The sequence below is a fragment of the Chlorocebus sabaeus genome, chromosome 14 (genome assembly GCF_047675955.1).
Source record: "Chlorocebus sabaeus isolate Y175 chromosome 14, mChlSab1.0.hap1, whole genome shotgun sequence".
Classification (NCBI taxonomy): Eukaryota; Metazoa; Chordata; class Mammalia; order Primates; family Cercopithecidae; genus Chlorocebus; species Chlorocebus sabaeus.
In genome coordinates this window covers 27,921,696-27,936,513 of record NC_132917.1, presented here as the reverse complement: position 1 = coordinate 27,936,513, position 14,818 = coordinate 27,921,696, and the positions used below count along the sequence as shown (strand labels likewise).

The window sequence follows — 14,818 nt, the reverse complement described above, 5'->3', positions numbered from 1 at the left end:
TTTAGTAAATTTTCTTTTATCTTTTTCCATATTCTTTTATCATTTAGAACAATATTAGAGAACTGATTGGTTTGATATTTTGTTGATAATTAATTTTAGTTCCTGTTGTTTTGATAGTGTTTTTTCTTTCTTTCTTTTTTTTTTTTTGAGATAAGAGTTTCACTTCTCTTGCCCAGGGTGGACAGCAATGGTACGTTCTCGGCTCACTGCAACCTCCGCCTCCTGGGTTCAAGCGATTCTCCTATCTCAGCCTCCCAAGAAGCTGAGATTAAGGTGCCACCACACTTGGCTAATTTTTGTATTTTTAGTAGAGACAAGGTTTCACCATGTTGGCCAGGCTGATCTCGAACTCCTGACCTCAGGTGATCTACTCGCCTTGGCCTTCCAAAGCGCTGGGATTACAGGTGTGAGTCACTGCACCTGGCCTGATAGTTATTAATACTAGAAATGATAAATTAAACTAAGAATCTTTACATCTGGTATGAGGTAAACATGGTAATTCTAAAATAATATTACACTTTTTATAGACTTGACTTGAAACAAATTCTAACACATAGCATTGTGGTTTTTAATTTTAATTATTTTACTGATTCTGATTTGCTCTTCAAATATATTCCTTTATATAGAGATGTGATCTGTACCCAAAAAAGTAAGCAAGTTTTGAGCAACATCACCGTTTTGGTTTTACCGATTTATGTAGTAGCCATCTTATTTGTTGCATGCTAAATATTCTACAACATAATACTATGTAGCGGGGAGATGAAAGTCTACCTCGCTTTGCTCAGGAACTCAGTGGCTGCTACTATGACAGCTTTGTGTTTTAGTGGTGAGGTGACAGTGCGACAGCAATGCAAATAATTTCCTTGGTTATACTAGGAATTGGAGAGCCTGACAAAATCAGAGCTTGGCAGAAGCATTTGTAGCAATAAACAGAAGCTTCTCATTTTTACTTAAAATTTCAAAAGCTGTCCTGATTTCTAATTTATTGGCCTTGATTACAGGCCTATAAGGAAAGAATTATTTAAATGACTACCAGAATTAGTCTGAAGTTGTTGATTTCCTCTGCCTTAAAAAAAAAAAAAAAAAGTCTTACCAGAAACTGTTCTCTGAAAAACAAAATAACTGTTTTCCATACTTAATGTCAACTTAAAACCAATGAATGAACAAATGAACAAATAGATAGTTAAAGTTAAATACAGAAAGAATAATACTAAGACATCTGTGTGAACATTAGTCATTTAAAATAAAGAAAAAAATCAGAGTAAGAACCCTTATCATTCATTAGATTGAATAAACACTGCCACCCCAGCCCCAATCCATTATAACAGCTATGAAATGGAGGAACACAGCAATCAAAGCCTTGCAAAGATACACTGGAAATAATGCGCAGAGCAAAATCCAAAGAAAACTTTTTTTCTCTTTTAAAAATATAAGACTGTGGCTGGGCGTGATGGCTCATGCCTGTAATCCCAGCACTTTGGAAGACCATGGTAGGTAGATCACGAGGTCAGGAGATCGAGACCATCCTGGCTAACACGGCAAAACCCTGTCTCTACTAAAAATACAAAAAATTAGCCGGGAGTGGGGGCACATGCCTGTAATCCTAGCTACTCAGGAGGCTGAGGCAGGAGAATATCTTGAATCCGGGAGGCGGAGGTAGCTGTGAGCTGAGATCGCGCCACTGCACTCCAGCCTGGGTGACAGAGCAAGACCCCGTCTCAAAAAAGAAAAAAAAGAAAAAAAAAGATTGTTTATAGCAATGACAGAAAAAGTTATATTGTTGTGTTTACATTATAACATATACAGATGTAATATATATGACAATTAATAGAACAAATAAGTGGGAGGAAAAGGAGCAATGTTATTTTATTTTACCAGAATGAAGGCATTATTAATCTTAAGGCAATTATGTTAAAGATGCATATTGTAATCTCTAGAATAAATCACTAAGACAGTAACTCAACATTAGGTAGCTAAAAAAAAGTCAACAAATGCCCCTCCCCTTACTCACTGTGTTCCAGCCAGGCCTGCTTAAGCAGAGCTCTTCACTGCCTCAGGGCTCAGGGCTTTTGCACAGGGACTCCTTTGCCTGGAATCGCCTTCCTTGGCTGTCTGAATCACTGCTAAGGTCTCAGCTGAAATGTCACCTTCTACAGGAGGCCTTCCCTACCATCGTCACAGCAACTCCTTCTTATTCTCTATTCATAGCCTTTTACTTTGTTCCATCATGCTATTTGTCACTGTCTGAATTTATATATTTCTTAAGTTTACATTTTTATTGTCTGTTTTTCTCATTAGACTTCATTAAGAAAGAAAAGAAGCTGGGTGTGGTGGCTCATGCCTGTAATCCCACCACTTTGGGAGGCTGAGGCAGGGGGATCCCTTGAGCCCCAGATGTTTGAGACCAGCCTGAGAAACAGCAAAACCTCGTCCCAACATAAAATTAGCTGGGTGTGGTGGCGCATATGTATAGTTCCAGGTCCTTGGGAGGCCGAGGTGGGAGGATCACCTGAGCGCAGGAAGTTGAGGCTACAGTGAGCCATGATTACACCACTGCGCTCCAGAGAGGGAGAAAAAAGACCTCCTCCAGAGCGAGACATGTAACACCTGAGGCTCTCATATAACTGTGTCTTGCATAAAGCAGACAAGTCATAAAGTATTTGTTTTAAAAATGCCTACCATTGTACTTCACCTTGATCTAATCTTTTTTCTCATCAACTGGACAAGAAGTTGGCAAACTTCTGTGAAGGGTCAAATATTTTAGGCCTTGCAAACCATAAACTGTCTCTGCGGCATATTCTTCTGCTTGTGTTTTCTAACAATCCCTTTAAAATGTAAAAGCTACCCTTAGGGCAGGGCGCAGTGGCGCACGCCTATAATCCCAGCACTTTGGGAGGCCTAGGTGGGTGGATTGCTTGAGGCCAGGAGTTCAAGATCAGCCTGGGTAACAAGGTGAAACCCCATCTTTACTAAAAATACAAAAATTAGCCGGGCGTGGTGGCGCATGCCTGTAGTCCCAGCTACTCGGGAGGCTGAGGCAGAAGAATCGCTTGAACTCAGGTGGCAGAGGCTGCAGTGAGTCAAGACCACACTACTGCACTCCAGCCTGGGTGACAGTGAGACACTGTTTAAAAAAAAAAGCTATCGTTAGCTCAAGGGCCCTATAAAAACAGGCTGACATGGGATTTGGCCCACAGGCTGTAGTTTTCCAATTTCTGCGCTATATTACTGTAAGTAGCTTAAGGTCAACTCTGAGTTATGTACTTATATCCCCTAATACTTTGCATAGTACTGAGCATGCAGCAGGTTCTTAGTAAACTCAGAACTCAGTTAAGTTGGAGGAAGAGGAAAACAAGAGAAAAAAGTGGTCAAATTTGGTCTAACAGGAATTTTACCAGGGAGACAAGGCCTACAGTCCAGGCTGAATGACTCAAAGGGTCATTTACCAAAGATGTATAGGTAATGGAAAAAGACAGCTTGTCATACAGTCACAAATCTCAACACTCAATTGTCTCCCCTTCCAAGCAGCAACTCTGCTCCTGTAGACAACTGCCTCCTCCTGTGTCTACTTACAGTGCAGCTGACTGGGACCCACGAAAAAAAGCATGTAGTTTTTCCCCAGAGCATTTTTTTTGTTCTGTTACTTCACCTTGCTATCGGGTTCTCTTCCCATGCTGCATTCCGAAAAGCTACTAGCGGATCAGGCGCGGTGGCTCACGCCTGTAATCTCAGCACTTTGGGAGGCTGAGGCAGGTGGATCATCTGAAGTCAGGAGTTTGAGACCATCCTGGCCAACATGGAGAAACCCTGTCTCTACTAAAATTACAAAATTAGCCAGGCTTGGTGGCGCATGCCTGTAATCACAGCTACTCGGGAGGCTGAGGCAGGAGAATTGCTTGAACCCGGGAGACGGAGGTTGCAGTGAGCCGAGATCCCACCATTCCACTCCAGCCTGGGCAACAAGAGCAAAACTCCGTCTCAAAAAAAAAAAAAAGAAAAGAAACAAAAGCTACTAGCTTAAAGGTAACATCTACCTCCCGAGGTAAGCATAATTTGGCAAATATGGAATTGCCTATATAACTGCTATGCAAAATTCTTAGATGATGGCCAGGAAAGTTTCCTAAAAATAGTTTCTGGATGGGAGCAAGTTTCTGATCCTGCTACAGTTCCAAGATTTGAGACATGCTGAAAATGAATGATGTAAGGAAGGAATAAGTGGATGGAAATGCTCCATGGACACAGTCATGGCCACAGTCCCCACTCCTGGAACTGCCAGAATGCTAGGATGTTGCCGTACCTCCTGAGAGATCCCAGAATCTGTGCAATGCTTTTCCTTAAGGCAATCTGCTTTTTCAAACTCTGGCAAAGTCTGAGGTCAGAGCTGTCTGTCTCAATAGAAGTGCCTCTTTCCTCTAGCATCCAAAATGTGCATAATTATTGCCAGGAGCTGTCCTATCAATAGCAATCTTCCTGGGCCCGGGGAAAATAGGGAGGAAGGGGAGAACAGAGATGATATTTCATGTCCTGCTGGGTCTTCAACCTCCATGAAGTAGTAGAGGCAGCCACAGGGGAATGGCTCTATTTCCAGGCACTTCCTTCCTCCTTTTCACCTCTTGAGATCTCAGAATAATTCACTGCAATGTTCTTTGTTAAGTCTCTGCCACCTCATATTCCCCTCCCCATCTTCACGGAAGGGAAAAAAAGGAACAAGTGGTCCCTTGGGCATTGTAACCAAGCCAGCAGATGCTTCCAAAGGAAGGTAAGTGTCAGATGTTTAACTGCATGACTAAATAAAACACATTATCTAACCAAGCTTCACTCTGAGGTAGCAAGTCCTATATTTTAGATAAGAAAAAAGGAAATGGGTGAAAATAATTTATTTAAAGACAGGCTGCGAGTGAGTGATGGAGCAGGAAACAGCATCAAAGTTCTTTGATTCACAGGCAGGGTCTTACCTGCCAGAAGAGCCAAGAGTGTGGCAGTGATGCTAGGAGACAGGGACCAAGCAGCCGGGGGAGAACAGGAGTAAGAGCCCCAGGAAACACTTTGGAAACAGTCAAGTAAACAACTCCCAAGGTTCTGGGTAGCTGTTCTAATGAGTGCCTGGGGGGGTCTATGTTTCTGAAGAAGGTAATTCAAAATGAAATGAAAAGATAACTTTGGGACTCAATTCTGCACGTCTGATTTGGAAAAGCTAAGATAGAAAGGCGGAGAAGGAGCTGTAAGAAATACTGAACACATGGTACCAAGGAGAAAATATTCTGTGGGGAATAGACCTTCAAAAGCAACAGCAATAGCTACAATACTGAATGTACTGACAAAAGAGTTGGCAGATGCTGAGAGGTGAATGTTCTTTTATCCCTGACCATCATTGCAAGTGACAATTTCTTCTTGCTAGCAACCACCAGAATAGTCATCTTTGAGCTGCATGTGGAAAACATAGGTTATAACTGAGCAATGCCATGAAATATATTTTTCCCCTTATTCTGATATGATCTGACATCAACAGAAAGTAGAACCACGGCTAGGAGACCAAAGATTCAGGAAAAAGACTTGGGCTATTATGTCACTTTGAGATGAAGGAACTGATTGAAGCATTCATCTTAGTGTTTGCAATTGTCCTGCTGTGATGGAGTTGTCCACAGCCACTCAGGAGGCATGAGACTGTCACCACCATCATTTGAGGTAAGGCCCAGGTCCCTCTTGAGCTGAGTTAGGATAATCACACCAGAAAACTTTCCCAAGTCACAAGAGATATTAGTAAATTAAGGAAGCAATCAAGATCTGCCGCTGGGTCATCAGGTTAGAGAAAGAATCACTGGGACCAAGGTGGTAAGGTAAAGTGAATACAGCAAATAGGAAGTGAGATTTCACAAAGGAATTAAGCCTCAGAATGCCAAACCAAAGCATGGATATATAAGGTCAGAATCAAAAGTGGTGGCTGCAGTACCGGTGTTCAGCTCAGATTAGCAGGGCCATCGAAGACAGTGAGCAAAGAGGAGACTGCCAGGAGGCCTTGATTGTGGGGCTTCCTCCTGACCTGGCCCCACACTGTAGGTTATGGTGGTGACAAGGTGCATGACAGCTTGAAAAGTGGTGGTTGTTGGGCAACACCTAAAGGCAGAGGGGCCCATCTCCTTAAAACTGTGGCCTGCGCTCAATGATCTCCATGTGAATTTTACCAAGATAAGGTTTTACTTAGAAGTTTTCTTCTTCCTGCCACTATGGATGTTTTATTGGTTTCTTCCTTTACTATCTACTGGTGTGCAATCAGGTAGAAAAATGAACTGAAGAACTATTTTAACCGAAGCAAATCACAATGAAGAAGGTAAATCTGCTGCAGAAGGAAAATCCCTTGAAGTCTGTATCTTTATACTGTCTGATACCTTTGGCTAAATACAGCTGAAATTATTCCTCCTGCAGTAGTTTATTAAGGCATAGGGTCAGTTCTAAAAGCCATGGGTTTGAGTGAAGTCAATTCAAACCCACTGATTTTCTCTAACTTGAGCTGGGAAAGCTGGCTCCTTGGCCTTGGCCTGAAGACTGAACATTGTACGTACTGAATTACTACAGAATGAAGGTCTCAGTTGACTTGCAACTTGAACCTGACTCCATGGGTCACTGGTTCTCACATAATTAGGAAACAAAAAGACTCTAAATTATCTATCAAGAGAAAGCTGGGTCGATGCTTACGGACTGACGGATTACTATGTGACAACCACCATTAAGTATGCCTACTATGCAGAAGAACGTGAAGAAATGATGTTGGGGATACATGAAAACATTGCCCCATCTTTAAGTTATGTATTACATTTTATCAAAGTTGCAGACTTTTCATTGAATAAGGATAATAACCAAATGGTCACAGCAGGTATGTTTCTAATAATCCCAAAAGTCCTGAGGCCTGATACTGAAAACACAATGTGAAACAGAAATCTGTTTAGGGTACGGTTTCTCTAGCTTGGCGATACTGACATTTTGCATTCAATAATTTTTTTTTTTTTTGTGAGGGGCTGTCCTGTGCGTTGTAGAATGTTTAGCTGCATCGCTGACCTCTACCCATTAGACGCCAGTAGCAAATCCCCACCCCCTCAGTCATAACAATCAAAAACGTCTCCAGGCATTGCCAAACATCCCCTGAGGTGCAAAATCACTCCAGTGGTTGAGAACCACTGGTCTAGAGATATTTTCTCTTTAATATCCCACAATAAATATATATACGCTACAGTAAAAGGAACTGAGACAGGACACAAAAGGTTCTAGCACTGATTATTACATGTAGTTTTGGACATTTAAAAATGTATGCTGACATGCTGACAGCAAAAGTATACTCACTGTGCACAAGAAAACAAAAATCTTTCCACATCAGCAGCAGGGTGAGTTTTGTAAAGCCTTCTGCATCATATTCCACGACACCTCTAAGTAATGAAAACATACACACACACACAAAAAAAACCCTCATAAAAATAAGGTAGAAAAGCAATAAAACGAAGTAAAGAATATATTCGTGAAGTCAGGGTTATTGACTCTGAGACGGGTTTAAGGCAAGTAAGGATTAAAGCAGGAACGGTCTGGGGTTTGGAATGACAGTATCTAGGTTTAAGTCACAGCTTTGCCACTGACTGTCTACTATGACCTCACGCAAATCACTTAACCTTTGCAGCCTTAGTTTCCTTACCTGCAAAACAAGCATAAAAATATTTGCAAAATTCATTACAGGGTTGTGAAAAACAAATAAGATAAATCATAAAATACTACACAAATGTTAGTTATTACATTAATTATGAGTAGAAGGACATATTAAGAAATCAAGTCAACAATGACACTATAATCCCAAATGTCAGCATACTACCTGTACAGTGATTAAGTCTGACTTCCACTGGGCACTACACAGTAATATGCAATGACAGTATTAGTAAATTTAGTATTATATATTACTTTTCTTCTTGAGCTGGGTTACAGTAATCACACCAGACAACTGTGTCCCCTTTCACTGTGTTCCCCTGTCCTCCCCACTGGGCTCAAGGCAAAAGAGCAACATTAGATGGGTGAATGCTGGGTTCAGGAAGGGAGACGCATATTTCATGTGTCAAAAGAGAACATCCCCTGACCTCTGAAGGGGCCAGGCGCAATTCTGTAGGCTCACCTCACCCATTTCCCTCAAGAGCTGAGCACCTGGAGGATGTCGCCATAATGCGACAATAGTAACCACACTAAGGACAGATATAATTTTCTTTCTCATCCACACAAGGAGGACTCTGATGTCCTTAGAGATGCGATATCCCTGACCAAACCAGGCCAATCAGATCACTGATATTGATGCCCTCCCAGTTTAAGTTGGAAGGAACAGTTACACTCCTTGTAAAGGTAAAAGAACTAAGACACTGAAGGGTAAGTGATCTGCTAAAAAATGGTTGGTATATCATTCTGATCTTAAGTTGATAATTCTTTAGTTTATATTTCTCTCTATGAATTTATTTATTTATTTATTTATTTATTTATTTATTTATTTTTGAGACAGAGTCTCAACCTATTGCCCAGGCTGGAGCGCAGTGCTGCAATCTTGGCTCACTGCAACCTCCGCTTGCCACGTTCAGGTAATTCTCCTGCCTTAGCCTCCTGAATAGCTGGGATTACAGGCGCCTGCCACTATGCCTGGCTAATTTTTTTTTAATTTTTAAATTTTTTTGGGACAGAGTCTAGCTCTGTTGCCCAGGCTGGAGTACAGTGGCATGATCTCGGCTTACTGCAACTTCCATCTCCTGGGTTCAAGTGATTCTCCTGCCTCAGCCTCCCAAGTAGCTGGGATTACAGGCGCCCGCCACCATGCCCAGCTAATTTTTGTATTTTCAGTAGAGATGGGGTTTCACTGTGTTGGCCAGGCTGGTCTCAAACTCCTGACCTCATGATCCACCCACCTCGGCCTCCCAAAGTGCTGGGATTAGAAGCTGAGCCACCGCGCCCAGGCTAATTTTTGTATTTTTTAGTAGAGACAGGGTTTTGCCATGTTGGCCAGGCTAGTCTCGAACTCCTGACCTCAGGTGATCCGCCCACCTTGGCCTCCCAAAGTGCTGGGATTACAGGCATGAGCCACTGTGCCTGGCCTCTCTATGAATTTATAATTAGCTCAATAATGTTATAGTGCTGATATCAATACTTTTCAGATCCTGCATCCCATAGGCAAAGACAAGTATGTAATCCATTTTAGTATATTACTGTACTACATGCATAATAAAACATACAAAAAAAGTATATTTAAAAAGTGAGATTTGAAAGCAAATGTAAATGTAGTTTTCGTATTTTTCTTGTACTCCAATAGAGTGAGCTGTGTAACTTCTGTGGTGTGTGTACTCCATTCTGGAGGCCACTGTGCTAGCTTCTTCATGTTCAATTATATATACTGAAGATAATCTTACTTAAAAACAAGAAGATCAATGGTATTATTTATTAACCACTATTTGTATCAAAAGTACTTTCTCAAAATGTTCACAAACAAAGCTGAAAAAAATCTTAAGTATTAAAGACTGATGTGAGAGACAGTCATACTGTTTGGTTATTGACACTTCTATTTTGGAGAAATGAAAAATTCCATTATGGGAATGAGAAAAATGTCTTAAAATTGGTTTGAGGAGTCAGAAATTTTCTTATATCCCAGAGGGTGACAAATCATTTTCTTAGTTTCATCTTCTCTTCCCTATTCCTAATTTCCTTTTATCCTGATTTCCTTATTTAAAAATTTAATTTTGTATTACTAGATATATTTATATATTTATAAGCCTTCTGTGGAATAAGGTGGGCTATCATCAGACCTCTAAAACCCTTAGTGCCTAGTTACCCACAATGGGTAGAATGGTCCACCTTCTAAAGATCGTGAGGAAAACGCATTCCCTGTCTCACTGAGCAAAGCCCAAGGAGAAGCTTGATCAGGCCTCTGACTTACTTAAGGAAACAGGGCTGCAGGGCAGCATGGCCACAGGCAGCCAGACGGAAAGGGCAAAGGCACAGGGATGGAGCGGCCAGAGGCGCCCATGGTGTCACAGGCTTCCTTCTCCTCTCTCGGTGCTTGCTTTCAACTCTTAACCTTGAGTGCAAGCCACAGCTTTTGCATCGAATGCTGGATTTCCTCCCCAGATCTGTGTGGCACTGTTGGCAGTGGAGTCCTATCAGGAGGCCTGAGTCCTGGGGAAGTAGGGTTCCTGCCCTGGCTCCACTTCTTCTAGGGGTGTGACTTCCACTGGGTTACTGAACTTACCACAATTTCAGAGCTTCTTCCACTAAATGTGTCAGTGATGCCTGCCTGGTTCACCCCATGGCTACTGTGAGGGCACGGAGGTAAAAAGTGCTATGCCAATTGTAGAGAGTTCTACAACAAGTGACTGTCACCACCATTACCACTGTTGTGTTCAGGGCTGTCCAGGCTGCTGCTCTAGGGAAGATATTTGATTCTACTATTTGCCAAAGAATACCAAAGGGGGAAAAAAAAAAAAGGGATCCTGGGAGCTTTGGTATAAACAGCATACCAAAAAGGATCAAAGTAGTATTAAAAAGGTATCATGTGAGGCCGGGTGTGGTGGCTCACGCCTGTAATCCCGGCACTTTGGGAGGCTGAGGTAGGCGGATCATGAGGTCAGGAATTTGAGACCAGTCTGGACAACATGGTGAAACCCCATCTCTACTAAAAATACAAAAAATAGCCGGTGTGGTGGCCCATGCCTATAATCCCAGCTACTCAGGAGGCTGAGGCAGGAGAATTACTTGAACTCAGGAAGTGGAGGTTGCAGTGAGCCAAGATCGTGTCATTACATTCCAGCCTGGGTGACAGAGCGAGACTCTGTCTCAAAAAAAAAAAAAAAAAAAGTATCATGTGTAAGAAGTAATTGCTATTTTCTCAATCAAGCCCCATGTTGAGGTCATCAGCAAGTGAGGGCATCACTGGTATATCGTTCAAACAGGGCAGAACTTACGTGCCAAAGTGACTGAGGAAAGCAGCAATATACTCTCTTCTTTTGTGATACCCTTGAATCACGTACTGCACCTGGAATAGAAACCCAAAGCTGAGAAGTAGAGTGGGAAGCTTTTAAACGCTTTATTATAAGAAATTACAAAGATTCAGAGAAGCAGAAAGAATAGTAAAGTGAACACCGGTATTCCCACTACCTACATTCAACAGCTATGACTACTGTGCCTACTTGCTTCCTCCAGCCATCCATCTGCCTATCAACCTATCAATCAACACTTCAAAGGAAATGAGAGACATCATGACAGTTCACTCCTAAATATTTCAGTATGCATCTCTAAAAAATAAAACTTTCTTCTACATAACCACAATACCATTATCGTACTCAACAAATTGAGCCATCAGTCTCTGAATTCATCTAGTACCCTGTCCATTTTCAAGATTTCCTAATTGTCCCCAAAATGTTTATTTTTATAATTCAAAAGAATTAAAATAATTTTTTTTTTTTTTTTTTTTTGAGACAGAGTCTCACTCTTGTTGCCCAGGCTGGAGTGCAATGGCGCGATCTCAGCTCACTGCAACCTCTACCTCCTGGGTTCAAGTGATTCTCCTCCCTCAGCCTCCCAAGTAGCTGGGATTATAGGAGTCCGCCACTATGCCCTGCTAATTTTTGTATTTTTAGTAGAGACGAGGTTTCATCATGTTGGCCAGGCTGGTCTCGAACTCCTGACTTCAGATGATCAGCCCGCCTCGGCCTCCCAAAATGCTAGGATTACAGGTGTGAGCCATTAAGTCTGGCCCAAAATGTTTTTTAAAAAGCAATGTATGATTAAGGATCAGCCATTTGTTTTTAATGCCTTTTAAGTTTCTAAATCTATAATAAATAGTACTTCCTTGAGTGTGTGTATGTGTGTGTGCCTGCATGCATATATATGACACTGATTTTTCAAATAAATTGGGCTATGTCCAGATGTGGAATCTCACGCATGTAATCCCAGTACTTTGGGAGTCTGAGGCAGGAGGATTACTTGAGGCCAGGAATTCAGGACCAGCCTCAGCAACAAAGCCAGACCTCATCTCAACAAAAAACAAAAGAAATTAGCTGGGTATGGTGATATGTACCTATAGCCCTAGCTACTCAGGAGGCTGAGGCAGGAGGAATGCTTGAGCCCAGGAGTTCAAGGCTGCATTGAGCTTAGATGGCACCACTGCACCCCAGCCTGGGCCACCTCATCTCTTTAAAAGAGCAAGACCTTATCTCTTTAAAAAAAAAAAAAAAAGGGGGGGGGGGAAAAGAAAAGAAATTGGGCTAGCAGTCTTATAGAATGTCTCAATTCTGTTTTCTTCCTTTTTCCTTTACTCTCTGTATTTCCAATAAATTAGAAATTAGAGCTAAAGGGTGATTAGGTTCAGTTTGAACATTTTTGGCAAGAAAACTTCCTAGATGATACTGGGCCTGATCACTTGGCTGAGGTGACGATAGCCAGACCACTCCACTGGAAGTGAATGCTCCCTCTGCCACAGTGAACAGTCTATGGACCTACCCTCTGAAGCGTGGGAAGACCTCATTTCCCATCAACCTTTCGCCTAATGGCTTTAGTATTTATTGGAGATCCTTGTCTAAATCAATGATTTCATTAGGGACTGCAAAATGATGATTTTTGAATCCCATCATTCCTTTTGCATATATCAGCTGACATTCTCTGTAAAGAGCTTTCTCTCGTCAAATGGGGTTATTTGGTTATCTTGAGCTCCTATTAAAAAAGGCAGAATAATGCTTCTCTCATTTTAAAATTCTAATATTCAGAATAAGGAGTATTACAATAGGAGATTTTATTTTGATTTGCCTTTTTATATTTCCTCATTATCACCCAATGACAGTTTCTATAAAAAAATTGTGCACTCATTAAGCTAGGCATCTGAAAGTTAGTCATTTGCCCACCAGCTTCTAACGCGAAAACACAATCCTTATAATGTTCTCATGATGGCTGGAAGAAACAGTGGGAAGGAGAGACCCCCAAAATTGTTTATATTGGCTATAGCCACACTGAGTTTCCACGACTAACAAAAGCTCAAGATAAAGTGCTTGAAATAACCTTGACACAATTGGTACTGATAGCCATGTTGTACCCTTTAAATGTAAAACAATTCTATTTATATAATAGGGGTTTATGTCAATTTATAAAAACAGTGCTTACTTTGCAGGCTTAATGCAGGATCAGAAATGTTATTTTGGGAAAAGAAAAGCAGATGATAAGTTTGCTTAAGTGGCTTTGTTTAAAAAGGGGATGAAAACAGTTCTGTATACTTGATTTTAAAAACAGAAAACCATTTTAACAGAAACCCACAACAAAACTGGCTATAAAGACAGATTCCAATATAATTATGGAAATTCATTTGAAGAGATTGTTTCTAAAAGCAGCCCATACTGTCCTCATTTGTAGCAAACAGAAGAACACCAATTTCAAAAGACAAGTAAAATTAATGAAAGAAACCAGATAAGAAAAATTGACTGATTCTTAACATTTCTGGGAAAACGGTGTTATAATTTTTTTGAGGAAAATGTATGACTAGAAATTAATCTCAACTGGAGAGCTTTAAAAAGGCTTTTCTTCTCCATTCTAGAAGACCAAATTTGCATTTTTCTCTATAATTCTGGGACACAGATTTGAAGGCAGTGCAAAGCCCCAGAATGTAAATAAGAATTCTGTCCTCCAATCAGTTTTGCACGAGGGCAAGAGGCTGGGGAAATTTGGTCTGATGAGAAGCAACCCCTGAATGAGGGTTAAAGCCTGGAATCTGTCCCCGCCCACAGACGGTGGAGTTGCTAGATTTTGGTTACTCTGACATTTGAAAAATAATATTGAAGCTCTTGAAAGATTACTGTACTTTTAAACTATTTTCTATATAGAAGTGAGCTATCTTTTGAGTGAAAGAGACAAACAAAAGATCTACTTTTCCAAGCCAATGTGAACAAGTCAACAGGAGCAAAGAAAACTGCACTCTGGCAACTAAACAAACTGAGTCACAGTCTATGTGGGAGAAGAAAGAGAGTCAGCATTGCTTGTGCAACAGTATCGCTAGTTTTCAGCTAAATATACTAGCTGGACATTAACAAGTATATTCTTATACTTTTTGGAAACATCTAACAATAACCATTAGACTCAGCTACTTGCTAATGCAATGGCTCATTCATGTAGCTAAGAGAAGCTTTAGGTCATCTGACTGAGTGTAAGACCAGCTGACTGGCTGAGCACGGTGGCTCACACCTGTAATCCCAGCACTTTGGGAGGCTGAGGTAGGCAGATCACCTGAGGTCAGGAGTTCGAGACCAGCCTGGCCAACAGGGTGAACCTTCATTTCTACTAAAAATACAAAAATTAGCCAGGCGTGGTGGAGGGTGCCTGTCATCCCAGCTACCCAGGAGGCTGAGGCAGGAGAATGGCTTGAACCTGGGAGGCGGAGATTGCGGTGAGCCGAGATCGCGCCACTACATTCCAGCCTGGGCTACAGAGTGAGACTCTGTCTCAAAAAAAAAAAAAAAAAAAAAAAAAAAAAAAAAAAAAAAAAAAAGACCAGCTGACTTGGGAATCTTGCCCCTAGGCGAAGGACACTAGTGAACTGCTCCCAGGTATGACGAGAAGAATCAAAGGCTGACTATTAAAAAGTGAAGTACAGAAATGCAGAGAAAGATGAAGGCAGTTTTACACAATTACTCTGATATCAACTACTGCCAAGCACAAGCACAAGCACACACACATGCATGCTCTGGATAATTGGGAAGCAATGGGGTTCCAAAGTTTTAAAGTTTAAGAAGGTGCAAGAACTGGCAAAAACTGGGTAAAGGAAATTCAAGAAAGA

General features: G+C 41.3%; 1 protein-coding gene across 7 annotated transcripts in view; it reads right to left on the bottom strand.

Moving 5' to 3' along the window:
- BABAM2 (BRISC and BRCA1 A complex member 2) overlaps positions 1 to 14,818 on the bottom strand; it is a 452,593-nt gene that overhangs the window by 88,093 nt on the left and 349,682 nt on the right. For 5 of the 7 annotated variants that reach the window (XM_038006214.2, XM_007971084.3, XM_007971087.3 and 2 more), the window contains 2 exons: positions 10,965 to 11,035; positions 7,336 to 7,418 (listed from right to left, as the gene is read on the bottom strand). In XM_038006214.2, the coding sequence (XP_037862142.1) occupies positions 7,336 to 7,418; positions 10,965 to 11,035 (154 nt within the window). The remainder of the gene's footprint in view (positions 1 to 7,335; positions 7,419 to 10,964; positions 11,036 to 14,818) is intronic. The other 2 variants (XR_012095242.1, XR_005243113.2) reach the window with 1 other exon arrangement.